The following is a 17,283-nucleotide window of genomic DNA, read 5'->3' as shown; positions in this document are numbered from 1 at the left end:
GACCACCTCAATCTGTAAGACAACATGTTGCTTATCCTATTATAAGAAAAGGAGGAATGGTATGCCTTACTGTAGGGTGCCATAGATCTGCTTTACTTTTTGTAATTGTCTTAGTAGCAGAAGCTTCTGAAGTTTGATTAAAAATAAGAGATTCATAAAACTTGTATGTAACGGCTTTAAAAAAAGCTTAACAGGGAGCTTTCTGAACTGCAGGTCTTGACTGAGAACAGGAGGAATTTCGGGAAAAGGCACGTTTCTGTTTGACAAATAAGAAGTGTTGAAGGTTTACGTGGATGATTAGAGATTATGATACTTATCAACACCCTTAGCAATGATACTTTCATTTACATTTGGACAAAATTTTGTTTAAGAAACAAGAAAGAGAAAACCAAAATGGTACACATCTAGTGGACAAAAAAATCGTTATTTGATAGATGTGTTCCGAATAAGATCTTACAGGGTTCTGTTCTTAGTGCTAAGCTGTTGGATATTTTTGTCAATTAAGACAGTGTTTAAATTGACATATGTAATTTTTCAAGATGATAAAAACTTAGGAGAACTGGGAATTGATGATGCCACACAGAGAAAGATCTACAGTCTTGTATATTAATAGAAACTAGAGGTACATTTTGTGCTACCAAAGTCTAATAACTGAGTGTATAAATATGCTTACAAAATGGGAAACTATTCTCATCCCCTTTACAGATGTTAGACAGTTGTAAGTTTCCTGTGTTGATGTGCTGAAGGGATCTAACATTTTTTTAGCAGTATATTAAAAAAAAAACTTGGTAAGAGAAGGGAATTTATATTTCTCTGGCTTTTTACACTGCAGACCAGAAGCTGTGGGGAAACATTTGGTTAGTGAGCATATCTCCTGCAAAAATTTAATGTTATAATAGTGCCTGAAGGAATCTAGAAGACTAAATTCAGAACAATTAGATATATTGAGTGTTGTGAGTGTGTTGATAGAAAAATGTTAATTACATGACAGACGTGTCTGAGCATAACCTCAGAAATAAACATTTTCTTCTAAAAAGAGCAGCTGCCAGGGTGGAATTGTCAATTGTTTCTTCAGATTTGCTTTGACAAATTGTGTAGGTTTCCTACATAACATTTGTCTTTTTGTTTATCTTCCTGTATGTCTGGACAAGACTTCACAGAGGTGTTATGGAAAAATTACCAAAAATTCTCATTGACTTTGAAGAATTATTTATTCCAAATTCCTGCTTTCTTTTCTGATATATCTTATTTTATATCTTAATCTGCACTGCAAATTCACTTACAGTAAAACTTACTCAGCATATCATTAAATGCCTGTAAAATAAAATACTTCATTCTCCACCTGATTTTTTTCCTTTATTATTGATTCTTGAAAATTATTTTGTCTTACTTCTGTATACTAAGTCCAACTTTCTGTAGCCAGAAGTATTCATGCAATATTTATGTCTATTCCTGCTTTAAAGTGGATTTTTTAAAACCTTGACTTAGTTAGTACCTGAACAGATTTTGTTTTCTCATTTTAGCATAAAGATTCCTGACATTAATGTTTTCACATCTTATAACAGTAGCTCTGTCCTCTAAGTATTCTTTTTTTCTCTGAACATCCCCTATTAGCACTTTTCTTTTTTTGGGGGGGATTACTATACAACCTTGCTCAAAGTGGGGGGAAAAGCATAGATTAGCAGATGGTCAAGGTTTTATTAAACCATTTCTAAGTGTGTAATTATTAAGAATGTAAAATTGTCTGCCACAGAGGGTTTGTTGAATATCAAACTTATGAAACAGTATCTATTGCAAAAAGAACAGAAAATTTATGAACCTTGACAAACTCAATAGTTAATTGCTTTTTTTAAAGGAGACAATCTAGATTAATTAAGGAGGTCAGTTGCTACTTGGGTCATGTACCATCCACCTAAATTACCTTTCACTATATTTCTCAGGTCAACGGAATTTTAAAAAAGAATTTGTTGCCATTCAACCACAGAAATGGAGTATGTGACAGCATGTATGTGTTAGCTTATTGTGCAACACAGCAAGTTTTAAAGAGGGATTAGCCTGGATCTGTCTTCTTTGTACTTTTCTGCCAAATATTTATATACCCTTGCTACTTTTTTTCTTGTCCACCTCTTTCCTTGGACATACCAGTGCCAAGAAATTGAAAAAAAAATATAGTCTGCCATTTATGAAGTGATTGTAATTTTCATTTTCAAAACCACATGACATATAGATTCAACAATTGAGATCTCCTAAAATAGTCCATATTATTATGTCAGAAGATTCTAAATCTTAGCCATCTTACTACCAGAAATATGTTCTATCAACCTTATACATCAAATAAGATCATATACCTTCTCTTCTGTTTTGTCAGTAGCATTAGAGAACAAATACAATGTTCAGGGTGTAATTCTGAAAGACAGGAAGGCAATAATATGTAGAGAAAGAGTTTTTGTTGATGAACCTGAAGGTGTTTCACTTTACTGTGAAGAATACTGCTCAAGGAAAAGTTGAATTGCTGTGTTGTCAAGTTTTGAAGATTTGTATTGTTTTCATACAGGGAAATAGCATGTATCTCAAAACCAAATGAGTAAACATTAAGTATGGATTTAAAAATTAAAATACACATGTGTTCAAACACACTTCTCATCCTGTTTCACCTGCTCTGCTGATCTATTCTTGCACTGTTTTATTTTTATAGTATGTCCCTCCGGACCTCTGCATCTGTAATTTTGTCCTTGAACAGTCCCTATCTGTCAGAGCCCTTCAAGAAATGCTGGCCAGCACAGGAGATAATGCTAGTGAAGGTGTAAGTAAATTGACCTCAAAGAACATTAAGTTTCTGAATATGGATATTTCTCATTTCTTTCCTTGTCCAGGATTTTCTAGAAGAGGCTCCTCACGTCCTAGCAGTTTATTTGGCATATTATTGCTCCCCATTAATCATATTAATTTCTCTTTAGCATTGAAGAGCTGGTGCATCTGTCTGTTGAAATATTTACAATCCATAAAACCTGAAACATCAACAATTTGACTGCTTTGACCCTAACTCTCCAATTTCAGCTGAATCAAATTGAATAAAAATTTTATTTTCATTCAAACAAAGCATGAAAAAATTCTATGGCTTTACTTACTTTATGAGACTAAATGACAACTGATTATTATGCGAATCATATTCAGAGCTTGATTGACTGTCAGTTTTCATCATTATTTTATGTAGAACCAGAAAACTCATATTTTCTTTGAGTTGTAATTTTTCTTTTATTGTAGTTACACACATATTAAGTAAAGAGGATGAATGCCTGAGAAAGAAACCAAACGTAAAAATACAAGTGTTACCTAAAGAAATTTTCTTAAAGATAATATTTCACTGTAATATTTTTTTGGTAAAAAAAAATTTATGCTGAATTTGTTTCATGATTAGAGATTTCTTTTTATTTCTGTTCATTTTTCTCGAGTTTGTTACGGTGCATGTAGTTTTAGGATTTTCTTCCTTTCTTAGTGCAATCCTAGAAATTAAAATAGAATAATATCTCGGAGGAGAACAGTGATATGATTTAAGTAAAAATCGTTGAGGGGAGAATCAAAAGGGTGATTTATTTACTTGAGATTAATTTTTTCAATGTCATGTCCATCTATACAGAAGTGATACATTCAAAATGCATATTATTTTTCTAAATATAAAAATGACTATAGAATTTTTTTTATATTTTTCTCTTGAATTATAGAATGTCATTTATTCTGCAGTTTCTTCATTCTTGTACAACAATTCAACGTTTTAAAACATTTTTTGATTTTATTTATTTGTAAATCAGATGCATCAGAGCACTACTTTAGCACTTGTCACCCAACAATGACTGACTGTGCAGTGATTGCTTATTGAAACTTTTAATAGACTATAAGCTCTATGATATAAGAAAAAAAATTGGGTTTGAAAACATTATTTTTCAAAAAAATAAAAGTAAAGGTGGTCAAATATTTAATTTGTCAAAGTTTTATATCATCCCCAAGAAACTAGTAGTAATGATGGAACTTGTTTTTTTTTCTTTTTAAATTAATTAATTGCTGTAATCATTTAAGGTGAGCTATGGTATCTCTTATTTCTGAAGGAAGACATTACACTTTGCAATACAGTTTCTCAATTATATTGTTATAAATATATTTAGAATGCTTTTGTACTGAAACTCCTTATTATTTTATTCAGAAGAGTAAATACTAAATTACTCAAAACTAGAATTTGGTTTTTTTCTGACTAACAAGCCTGCAGATTTTAAATTTTGAAATTTTAAAAACTGAAGAGAAGGTTGCTGTTTTGGAATGACTGAGGAGTGAAGTTCTATACTTTCATGCTTTCAGAATTTTATAATGCCATCCTCAGGACCTACTCTTCATTCTATTAAAGAATGTTCTCTTTTTTTCACTGCAAGCTTGTTTCTATTGTACTTTATGTGTGAAAATCATATAATTTCATTTAGAAGATATGTATATATTCAGGATATGTAGCTCCAAGGTATGTAAACAATATTCATATAGAAATGTATGTATACATGCATAGATGCGGCATTCTTACTGTCCATTTTATGCTCTTTTAATCCTCTAATTTAGGAACAGTTCAGCAGGCTAAAATATGAGTTGCATTTTGTATTATAATCAATGGATAATGGTCATAAATCTTTCAGAGTTCAGTTGAGGATAAACTGCAGAAAGTGTCTTAAAATATCTTAAGGTATTACACACATTGTGAACACTGGTTACGTGGTGTACACAGTGGAATAAAGTTATTTCTAATGAGAAATTTCTTATGTGTTGACAAAATTGTTACAGACTGTAAAACCTCCAGGCCCAGGAGCTACTGGCTCACGGGATCAGCTATGAGTTTTACTTTAATATACAGATATACGGTTTTTTAATACCTTGAGACAGCATTAAGAGAATAAGCTTGTTCCCAAGGAATTTCTTTGTTAGTTTAGGGGAGTAGATAAGGGGACTTGGCCAAAGTTCAAAAGGACACCACACAAACTAGACAAAAATGTTCCACTGCAGTACTGTTTCAACATATACTGTTAATTCACACTCAAGTCAAAATCCAACTGATTCTGCAACAATTAAATCAAGATCCAATCCCTCCAGCTCCAAACCACCCTAAGCATCAAGAAAGGAGCAGAAAAAGAGAAGCAGAGAGATCAAGAAGAGAGAAGAAGAAAGAGGGAAAGATAGATGGTATAGCTATCACCAAAGCCTTGTAGAAGACCAGCTCTCACAAGTCGGCAAACACACGCCCTTGATTTTATCTGCTCTGGTCCCTATGGCCAACCCCCCCAGGTGGCTTTCTAACCTACCAGCCACTTTGGGGGTTCCAGGCCAGGGTGAGGGGCAGTGTCCTAACTGTTCCTGCCAATCTGAGCTGGGCGAGGGGCTCCAGGAGGTGTGGTGTGTTATAGGTTTCCCGAGCTGTCTGTGACTGACAGCTACTCCAGGGCTTCCCCGTGTGGGCTCCAGGGGCTGCCACGAAGGATACAATGCCAACCCACCTCCATCCCTTCCCCCTCCACACACATACACACACACTCCCCACAGGTTGGTTCTGACTCAATAATAACTAATCTCATGTCTAACACAGATTCATACATCTAATACTCAAAACGTCTGTGATAGCAGTCCAGTTGACCTCCATCAGATTGTTTTTCAAATGTATGAAACATATAATTTTACAATTTTATTTACAATTTTAAACATTTATTTCATAGTACAGTATTGAAATTAAACAAAGATAGTGATACATCAGCAGAAATGACAAAATAAAATAATTTTGTATATTGAGAATTTCCTGAATGCAGGAATTAACTTTTTGTTAGAAGTTACTTTGTAGCAAATTGGGAAAGCATCTAAATAGTGTATAAACTAAATGATATAACCATGAAATTATCAGTTGCAAATTGTTTTGTGTATACTTTTTATACCTTACAAATTAAGAGAGAACTATGATAGTGAAATAACACATATCGATTCTACTGGGAAGTAGGCACATTTTTTCTCTTTCAGATTTCAGTTTTGCGTGTATATATATATATATATATTTACTTTGTTGGGTTTTTTTTTAATGCCACCGAGAAGTTTATAAGAAAGGTAAGTATTATCTTATTTAACTTAAAATGTGTTTTTGAAAATGCTATGGTTTTACTTAATCATAGTAAAAATTAGGTAACAATAGGAATCTTTGACAAAGGATGACACTTGTTCCTTTGGCAGATATTCAGCTATTGCTGTAGCTACTTCATCATTCTGCCCAGCGTATACGTTTCATAATTTGTTGGAATATTTGTGCTTGTTCCTTGAACTGTAGTAGCTCTTCATGTTGTTGCATAATTCTGACTGTAGTCCACATAGTGCAGTGGAGTTCTGACCTTCTCCCTCATGTTCTGTAGGCAGCTCAAAGCGGTGGTCACAGAACCCTGCTCTATGGCCATGCGATACTACTTCGACATTCGTTCAGTGAAATGGTAAGTGAAAGAGCACTTGCACAGAATGAGTAACATAGAAGTCAAATAAATGTATTTTTACCAAATAAAAAATACATAAATTTGAAATCATGCTCTTTCCAAGTTATTTTTTGTGCTATATGAAAAAAAAGCTTATGGTGTCTTGACATAATAGAAGTGTTTAAATTCAGATTCTTCATCTAACTCAGAAATGTAGCTGAAAGGCTCCTTTGGCCATGGATTATTTCTGTGTCCTTAAGGAATCCATTTTAATGATAATGCCATTAGCAAGTGCTTCTACTGCAAATGAATTTGTTGTGATATACATTATTTTTTTCCCACCATATTTTATAAGATGTTTGATGTCCTATAGTTCGCAGGGATAATGCCCACAAACAGGCTGTCTTCAGGCTGCCTTAAATAAATTTCATTGTACGACATTTTGCAAATGGAAAATTTCAGCTCTTTTGAATCTTTTACTTATTAGGGCCCATATGAATACACTTATAGAAGACTGAAGAAATGAGAAGGCAGGAAAACATCTTTCCTCCTTTTTCCTTTACTAGAAAACTCTACAATAATCTTCAAACTTTGTTACTTATGTTCATGAACCATACAAATTGTAGTGGCCTTGATATACCAGAGTTGCTAGTATGATTAGTACCTTTTAGTACATTTGTCATGTTTCCATGAAGTAAACTTATTATGGTAACATTTTAATTAGACATTTGCATGTTCCCATCTGATGAGCTATGTGAAACTTTCTCAGTGCTAAAGTGCACATTGGAAAAGGATTTTGATGTTTCCAATCTAGGAAGAGCTTCTATATGAATAACAACATAATTTTTCAAGTAATTAAAAAAATTAAGCACATTTTGACAGTAAGATGAAGTAATGTGAGAGCATTCATTTGGCATGTGTTTCAAAGGATACTGTTGGATTTTTGTTTTCAATAACTTCACTGTTTTGCAGTATTTGACATGTTTAACATCATCAAGATCCCAGACAGACAAACTTGCATTTGACGTAGGACTACGAGAAAATGCAGCAGGTATGTCAAGTTATTTTTGAAAGAAAATGTGTCACACAGTTCTGGTTTTAGAAGAAGCATTGAGATTAATGTAACTATAAGCTTATGAACGGCGTGTTTACGTGTTCATTAGAAATAAGATGACTGAAAGAAATGATGACTCTCAGTACTGATGGCTGTCAGTACTAATAGGTTCCAGCAAATAAACTGACTTTGTGTAAGAATGTGAGAGAGCCTTGCACTTAAACTGAGTTAGCACAGCTGCAATAACATGGGTTATAATGGTCAAATTGGAAAAAAATTCTGCTGAATAAAGTAAATTTGATGGAGTTGTTTTTGTTTTGTGTTTTGACACTTTCAATAGAATTAGAGTATGGAAAAACCATACATTGGTGAATTCATGATACACATTGTAACCATGTAGCAAAAGAAATTTGCAACTTTTAACGCAGGAAAACAGAAAAAGTGTAATGAGCACACTGTTGAAAAAGCTGAAGAAAAATAAAATGGATCAAAACAATAATGGGACAAAGTGGAAGACGTACAACACAAACATGACATTATGTGAAAGTTTTAAAATCTAATTAATAGATTTCTGGGACTACTGCCAGTAACAGTGCTACTGACAAAACTATAGTAAAAAAAAAATTGTGCTTCCATGAAAGCACATATAAATTATGGGTTGCCACTAGGAGCTATATTAAATGAGTTTAAAAGCAACTTAGCTGCAAAGAGCTAAATAGGTTTACATTGAAGGGAAAATCAAAGTATCTGTATACACAACTCATTAATATGAAGCTTCAAATAAAGAAATACCAGTTGTGTTAATGGAAACCTGTGCTTTCTATTGCATTTTCATTATACTGAAAATAAATTGAAATAGACTGACTGATGATGGAGAGGCACTGCCAGTGTAGGTGTTAAAAAGTTTGTGGACCATGACCTTTGAAACTTCCTTTTCAAGTGGCTGTAGCTACGTAAGTTTCTCTTTTGAATGAATCAGGTCTGTCTTTCAGTTTTTTCTAGTCATACAGAGGATGGTCTCAGACATCTATTAGTAGCCTGTTACTTGGCTATCTTTGATTGTTGCCTTAGATGGAGAACATTTTCTTTAGGTGTGTTGATGAAAGGACTGTGTGTATAATCTTTATGAAAATAATTTCACTGAATTGTGTCTTTTTAATTTTATAGCATTTTTTCAGAGTTATTGCACATGTGTCTGCTTCTACCTATGAGGTTTTGTAATGAATATCTGTAGTTGTTTCATTGGTATTTGCTTAATTATACATATACAGAAAGACCCTTGTACACATAGGTAAGATAAAAAAGGCAACACATAAAAGAAGTGCTTAGTTGTGTTTCTGCCTGGAGGATTTTGGTAACTACCACATGCCTGTAAACCTCATAGACTGCATGCCATAATATCACTTCCCGTCTTCCTAATCCCGCACCTACAAAACTGTCCTAGTGAATCAATTTCAGCTGCAGGAGGTATTCTTCATCTAGCAGGTATTGAAGGAAAAGCCACTGGCTATTAAAAACTATTCCCTTAAAAGATTTAGCATTTTACACTTTTAGGGGTGTAACTTTTATTTATTGTCTTCACTAGAATTAGTTTCATAACCTTCAAATTTTGTTTTAAGAGGGTTTTGCATGAAATACCTTAATTGATCAAACAAATTTTTGTGCTTTGTCAGATGCTACCAGTTTTGCCTTTGCTTATTTTTTTGTCACTTTGCATTGCCTGGTGAGAAAGCTGTATTCAATTTGTTTTCTTCAAGGTCTTATCTAAGCTCTGAAGGGTGTGAAATTGTGAAATGAATTGGGTAGTCTTCCCAGAATCATAAGTGTGTGTGTGTGTGTGTGTGTGTGTGTGTGTGTGCAAAGTAACCTGGAATCTTACATTTAATGTGTAGGAAATATTCTATGGCTGTTGCCCTTAGGCCTGACTATCTTTTAGTCATATGGTCTGTAGTGCTACTGGAACCACTTCCAGGTCTGATATTTGTAGTGTAGCAACTTTCTAAAGTTATGGAGGATTTGTTTCAAAATTCTGTATTCTACAAGAGAAGTGTATCTTAGAGTGGAAATGATGCAGAAGATTGTGAATTAAATATGACCATTAAGCAAAAGAAGACACAAAAGATCATAAATAAGACTGACGTAGCTGTCAGCAATTTACTGGCAGAGAGAACCATGAAGGGAGGGCAGTCCTGAGCAGTGTTTTGTAAAGAGTTAGTTGCTTTAAAAAGACATGAAAAGGGAAATATCAGGTTCAGATATGATAAAGATTGATTGACAAAAAGTTCCAAGGAAAGAGAAAAGCATTGAAATTGATTGAAAATGGGAATGAGGTGGATTTATAAGACACAATTTTTATTATGATATTTCAATGCTATATAAAGATATCCTTAGATTTCTTGGGAGTTGCCTCTTTTGTAGACTCTTGATTAGTTCCTCTGTCCTTTAGGTGAGGCATGCTGGTGGACAATACACCCTGCTTCTAAACAAAGGTCAGAAGGAGAAAAAGTTCGAATAGGTGATGATCTTATCTTGGTCAGCGTGTCCTCTGAAAGATATCTGGTAAGTTTGTTTCTTTAATAAGCGGCCAAATGGTGGGAACATACAAAGTGCTGTGAGAAGATGGGGAAAATAGTTGGGATTCTTATGAATTGTCTTTTTCTAATCTAGGAATTAATGTCTGGTTGTAAGGCATTTTTATTTTTCCTCACTGAAACGGGTGTATGTGTATGTGTGTGTGTTCCTCCTCCAGAATAAGACTGTTTCCATGCCTTTTTCCCAAGGTGTGCTTCAGCATTCTCTATCTCTAGGAAGTTTTTATTTCTGTAATTGTGAAAGATTTCTATGCTGCAACTGGAGTCTGCTGATTAGATTTAGAAAAGAGTTCATTTTAAAAGCAAGTCACTGCTAATTTTTAAAGAATGTTTGTATATTTACTTTTTGATATATTCTCTTTGTTGTTAAATTAATGTATTAAATATTTATAAGTGCAGAATTTTCACTGTTTCCTCTTATCATTGTCTTATTTCAGCATCTGTCTGTTTCAAATGGAAGTATTCATGTGGATGCCTCCTTTATGCAGACACTATGGAACGTACATCCTATATGCTCTGGAAGCAATATTACAGAAGGTCTGCCATTTTATTTATTTAGAAATGTATATAATTTAGGTTACTTTGTATGCTTTTTATAAAGGATGAAAATGAAAAAAAAAGTCACCCTCAGAACGCCAAACCATAAAGTTTAATGAAAATAAAGGAAATGAGCAAAGAGGAGAAGAATAATTGATGGGAAAACAGGGAAATACAGATTCATCAGCCGGATTAACTGAAGAAAAGCTAAATGAGCACTGTAACCTTAGAATAACAAAGCATAAAAAGCTGCATGAGAAATGAAGACTCAGTTTAATTTTGGGGAGCAGGAGCTGCAGAATAACTAAAGCCAGAAAACTTAGATTTTGTATAAAATTTTCCTATGTCCTGTTCTTCCAGTACAGGTATAACAGAGAGATAAAAAGTACAGGCAAAATGGAAAGCCGTTTTCTCAAAGTTCCTATTTCAGTCTCGTGTTTTTTATGGACATTTGCTCAGTATCCTTTGTGGATCTCACAGTCATGCTTATTGTCTGTCTGTAATAGACAAGAAAATTCATTCTCTTAACCAGCCTAAATCCTACACCAGAGTGAGGATTTCTTTCTAGGTACTTAACTTCATTTTATGGTCATATTTCACCTTATCCTGAGAAATTTCTTGTTCTGTGTTGAAAGGCTGACCCACTAGGTATTGCTCCTTATTTCAATGCCATACTTTGACATTAACACTGTCATAGCAAACATTGTACTTTACATCTGCCGTTCTCTGTTCAAAGTATCAGCCCTTGATGTTCAAAAATGACTCAAATGTCTTTGTCATTTTGTACCACTTGGCTGTAAAACTGATCACTTATGATATAGTAATATACAATATCATAGGACAAAATGGAGCTGTAAGGGAACTGAAAGAGATATAGCATTTCCCTGGGATCAGCTACAGTAAGTCTTGATAGAAGATGACTACCTTGGTGCTAAAGTCTTAATTCAGTAGGCTTATCTGAAGTATGGTTGGGTTCTTCTAATCCCAAGTGATTTAAATCAGCATCCCACGGTGTTTCTGTGCACTGGTCCCTAAGAAACATATATTGGAGTATTCTTAGGTTTTAATTTTAAGAACATATGGGATACGGATTTTCTGATTGCTTCTGCACGACAGAGCCAGATATTTAAAAACAGCTGTCTGGGGGCCTGCCATCCTAGATCATAAATAGAATAGAGGTCAACTCTGGAAAAGTCTGTGTTTTCTTAGGTTTCACAGGTAAAAAAACCCAAACAAACAGAAAAGCCATCCTATAGCAAAGTTTAAAACTTGTAACAGATGACAAACAAAATGAGCCACACAGAGAGATCATGGAAGATCAATGGTATATTTTAGATTTCTGTAACAGAAGGGATTTGGCAGCTAACCTTCCTAAGAACTTACAGAATCACAGAGCTGTTGAGGTAAGAAATGACCTGGTCCAATTTGCTGTCCAAACTGGTCCACCTAGGACTGGTTGCCTAGGACTGTGTCTAGACAGGTTTAGACTCTCTCCAAGGATGGAGACTCCACAGCCTCCCTGGGCAACCTGTGCCAGTGCTCAGACACCCTCAACATGAAAAAGTGTTTCCTCACATTCAGACAGACCCTGCCATGTTTTGGTGTGTGCCCATTGCCTCTGGTTTTGTCACTGGGCACCACTGAAAAGACCCTGATCCCGTCCTCTTTGCATTCTTGAAGTCCCCCCAGAGCCTTCTCTTCTCTAGGTCAAACAGTCCCAGTTCTCTCAGCCCTTCCTCATGTGTGACATGCACCAGTCTCTTGGTCATCTTAATGTCCCTTTGCTGTACTTGGAACCCTTATACTGTGTAGCCCAGAATTGGTCACATAATCCAAAATTATGTAATTACAAAAAAATTAAATTAAACAGGTTGGGGTGAGGTAAGCAGAGAAGTAGGTTTTCTGCGTATCAATCAATTTTTTTCCAACTACTCAGGCTTAGCTGCATATACAGTTCTTGGAATGGTTTATGTGAGAGATGATCATATGTAAAAAGACATAACGGTCTAGCTCATGTTGAATGAACAGACTGAGAAAGCAGGATTTCCTGAGTGTAAAATTGTATTGGGAATCAGACAATGTACATTTTGTGATATTTGAGAAACTTTCGATGGAACACAAATATCAGGAAAGTGTATTTTTTTCACATTATTTCTTTGCTTTGAATTTTGTATTAATTGGCAACAGAGTAATTGTCAGTTACTATTTTCCTAATTTACAAATTTATTTTGAATCATCTGCACAGTATGAAAGTTTTCTTCTTTCCTTCCTCCTTTATGTATGTTCTTTCAAAAGGCATTAATTTCACTTACTAGGTCAGAACTGTTTGAACTGAAGGTCTGATGAACCATTCTCCTCCTACACCCCTTTGTCTTTTCCTCTCTAATGTGAGGCAAAGTGCCTGCACTCTGTGTTAAATGGGTTGGAAAGTTAGTTTCCATTAAACTTAATCTTCAGAACTACAAAGTGTTTTTCTCTTGTCTTTCTCTTACTGCTGCTGTGCACTTTTGCTTTTGACACAGATTATAAATGTCAGAACAAACTGATGAACTCATGAAATTATTTTGTATTGAGATAATTTAAATTGTACTAAGGGGGAGGAAACTGTGGTATTATATACTTGATTTGGCAATATATTGATATGATTATATATTGATGTGGTAAAGACTACATAATACCACAATATTACATTCTCTGAGTACCCACAAATCAGGTTGACTGCAGAACTGGCCTAAGTTTATACAAAAGATCCATGAATATGCTGAGAAGTTAAAACTGCTCACAGCTTTTATTCTGCGTGGAAATAAACTGTTATCTACCCAGCTAAAATGGTAACAAAAAATTCCCACCTGAACATTTTCTGCATGTTTTTTTCTTGTTCTGGTATTTCCTAGCCTACCGTATGGTAATTGATTACCACCACCAGGGACATAAAACAGCTCTTTCCTGGCGAGTACAAGAGCATTGCAGGGATAATTAATTAAAGTGTTAATATACAAATAAAAGGTATTCCTTTACAGCTGGAATTTTTCATAGCATTGTATAATTATACAAAGACTTAAATCTCCGGTTCAGGAAATCTCACAACCACAAATCATAGCAGTCTGGAAGAGCATCACTGCTCCTTGCCTTCTCCCTGTACTCTTGCCTTAGACACCTACAATTATAACCTTTGGAGAAAGGATTCAGGGCTAGAAGAAAATTTAGTCTGGCATGGTACAGCCATTCCTTTGCCTAAGAGAGCACAATTTCAGAAGGACATTTTTACACTATTTAATTTCTTCAATTTTCAAAAAAATAAATGTTGCCAAGGACTTTAATTTCCTTTTCTGTCTCTGAATCCCAATTTGATTTTTAAAATTTAAGAGATTGCTTTCTTTTTATCTTCATTTTCAGAAGAATTATTTTTAACTGAAAAAGGTATTAAAAATAACATGTCATCATACTAAATTTGTTCTTGTTTAATTTCAGTTATGATTGAAAATTTGGAAAACATTTCATCTAGCTCTTCTGAATTTTTAAAAATTTTACGAGGGTGTTATTTTCATATTGTCAATGTTTAAGCTAATGAGTAAATGAACTTCTTCTACAGGATATCTTCTTGGTGGGCATGTAGTACGTTTTTTCCATGGCCATGATGAGTGCTTGACAATTCCATCTACAGATCAGAATGATTCACAACACAAGTAAGTGATGGTGCATTTTTATATATTTCCTTCTCTCAAAAATGAAAAAGATTGTCAGTTGAATTTGAGGTTAGATAGATTAAAACCTCTTTACAGCAGTCTTTAATTAGGCAGCGACATTGTTACAAGAAGTTAGGACCTACTAAGCAGAAAATCAGTCATGAGTTCATTTATTGCTGAAATTTAAGTGGTCCATTTCCACTGAGATTTCAGCCTGTTTTATTGTTTGTCTTTAATGTGTACTACTATAAGTAGAGGTAAGCTACTGTTAGCAGGGAAGATGGTAACGTAAAAAAAAAACCCAAACCAAACAAAACAGAAAAAATTAAGTTTGGCCTTCACAATGACTTTTATATTTTATATATTTTGCTCCTTTTGGCAAGCTCTTGCTTTCTTAAATTTCATTAATATATTAAGATAATTAGGTCACATTACATAGACTGAATCACTTTTGTATTAAACTTACATCTACAGTTATATATTTATGTTGAATTTTTTTCATTTTTTTGTATTTTGCTGTTAATCAAAATCACAGCAAGCTAATAATTTTTATACACAAACCTTCTAGCTTTAAAAATCATATTCAGCAAATAAGATCTTCATACCCATTGTGGCAAATAAGTTATGCTTTAGGTAATATGATACCACAAGTAACATTCAGTCCTGTCGAGTAAACTTTTCAGCTCTAAATTTTCCATGTTTCCATGTTTACATGTTTACATTTCTGTGGAGTAAAACTGTCTCCAAAGCCAAAAGAAAACTCAAACTGATTGCCAGAAAAATTTACTTGTTGGTGAATATTTATTGCTATTCTCTTCATATGTCTATAGAAAAAAAGATACAAAGTTTACACTGAGTATCAAAATGTATACATCTAGTATAAAAATACTAGAAAAATGTGAGGATCTACATACCTATGTAGAACAGATGTCATAGTCAGACTAATTTTATAAACAACCTGTATTTGTAAGGTTAAAATAGATGCTAACACATTTCAGTATGTTCAGAAATGCTGTACTTTGCTACTGCTGTTACTTATCTAGAAGTCAGATGTAGTTAAAACTAAAAATAATTTTGAAGTCCTATTCCCCAGTATGATGTTATTCTTAATATATATTTGATGTGTAGTGCTACTGATTTAAGATCTGCTTCCATGTTTTTTACAATAAGTAAATTAAAGGGTGAAATTAAAAAAAATATTTCTCTGAATAAAATCTATGTTTTTATGTTTCTAAAATGGATAATAATGTGAATACTATATTGAACATTTTCAAGTGTGTGATAGTGACGATTTAAAGTTGTCTTATCTTTTGTATTTATGAGCTGCATAATAGACATAAGGCCAAATTTGTATTGTGTCATAGTTGTAGAAGTCACATTTACACTATCAAAAAAAATAAATACAGAAAGAAAACCCAAGTAGTAATAGGAACAGGAGAAAGAGATGTAGGAAATGATTGTGTTTGTTTCCAAATGGAAATACTTGAGGTGGAGATATTGAATATCAAACAGGCCAGCTTGGCAAGAACAAAAAAATATGGGTGGATGGAATCAAGCAGATGGAGAAAATGTTATGTGGATGCTGTTGTGAAAAAGCAGCAATTCTCTTTTACTTGCAGTTTTGTTACTGTAAGAACAGGTCAGTAATGCTAGGGTAGTGTTGCATATAGAAATTAAAAATATAAAAGTGAACAGAGACAAATCTATGGTATTCCTTCTGTGAAAGAATGGTTTGAGTTGGGCCAAGGAGAAATGAAGCAGATCAAAGAGAGTGGAAATGAATACTCAGTTTTGAGATTAGCTAGGAAGAGGTATTTAGAGCCTGCCAAAACTAACATCAGTAAGGTCAGTGGGACCAAAGAGGATCTAGGATGAAAACGGAAGAGTAAAGCTCCAGACAGGTATTGTGTATTCAGTATTGTGTATTACATAGAATCATGTAATAGCCTATGTTGGAAGGGATCTTGAAAGATCATTTTCATGATCTGGAAATGAAGATGAATTGACATATAGGTGGGGCTTTTTTCCTTTGATTCTAGAATATCAAAACATCATTATGGAAAACAATGCGTAGGAAATGATAGTGCTTTAACTATGAGGAATATATATTCTTACTCTTTTGGTACACTATCATTTCAAAATTTTTGACATCACATATGTGCTCTTAAATGTAACTCCTAAATGATATATACATAAATACAAGTGCACCATCTTATAAAGAAACTGGATGCAAATGGTTTGTCATGCTTCAGTATACTTCATAATACAATGTAGATATTTCCCAGATTGTATTGGTGTTGCTCAAGAAAGAGAGAATCAGATGAATTAAAATCTTAACTGTTCTCAGTAGAGGAAAAGTTAGAAACGTTTGTTCAGATAGGAGAACCACAACTTTTGTTTTACAGGTTGAGTTCTGAGTCCCATGGTTGCACAAGAACAATGCTAATTTTGTGGTTTAACCCCAGTCAGCAGTCAAGAACCACTTGAAGTTTTTCGTCTTTCAGTAGGCAGAGTTTTAGATCAAGACCTTTCTTATTATCCATTGTATTTCCTATATTCATTTTAAATGAGGAAGATTATACAAATTCTGGTGCTTAGATGACAAAGCATGAATGATCACTAAAACCTTAAAAACTTCCTGTGAACAGGGCTAATCCACCATAGTTTGTTTTTGTTTGTATTTGACTATTAAGTAGAATATTAGTTTCAGCACTAAAACATATCACTGATCCCCAGACAATAATTCAAGAAAACTAGATTATAGTAAAGGTTTAATTCTTTCACTTCCTTTTTTTTTTATTTCTCTGAATTTTCTAAAACCAATATATAATTTTATCTGTATTATCTGTTTTGTAAAGATTATAATGCAGAATTTTTGTTATCACCATCCTTTTTGTCCTTTCATATGAATCATACAAGTAATTCTAGGGATGAAGTCTCAG

At 33.8% G+C, this 17,283-nt stretch overlaps 1 protein-coding gene across 1 annotated transcript in view; it reads left to right on the top strand.

Annotated features, from left to right (window-relative positions):
* RYR3 (ryanodine receptor 3) overlaps positions 1–17,283 on the top strand; it is a 214,935-nt gene that overhangs the window by 47,702 nt on the left and 149,950 nt on the right. Inside the window, exons 3-9 of the mRNA XM_027717007.2 lie at positions 2,696–2,803; positions 6,109–6,120; positions 6,420–6,494; positions 7,446–7,524; positions 9,974–10,086; positions 10,556–10,655; positions 14,248–14,341. Coding sequence (XP_027572808.1) covers positions 2,696–2,803; positions 6,109–6,120; positions 6,420–6,494; positions 7,446–7,524; positions 9,974–10,086; positions 10,556–10,655; positions 14,248–14,341 — 581 coding nt within the window. The remainder of the gene's footprint in view (positions 1–2,695; positions 2,804–6,108; positions 6,121–6,419; positions 6,495–7,445; positions 7,525–9,973; positions 10,087–10,555; positions 10,656–14,247; positions 14,342–17,283) is intronic.

The sequence above is a fragment of the Pipra filicauda genome, unplaced genomic scaffold, assembly GCF_003945595.2.
Source record: "Pipra filicauda isolate LSUMZ 115617 unplaced genomic scaffold, ASM394559v2 scaffold145_size1923396_pilon, whole genome shotgun sequence".
NCBI lineage: Eukaryota > Metazoa > Chordata > Aves > Passeriformes > Pipridae > Pipra > Pipra filicauda.
This window is presented reverse-complemented; position numbering and strand designations above follow the sequence as displayed.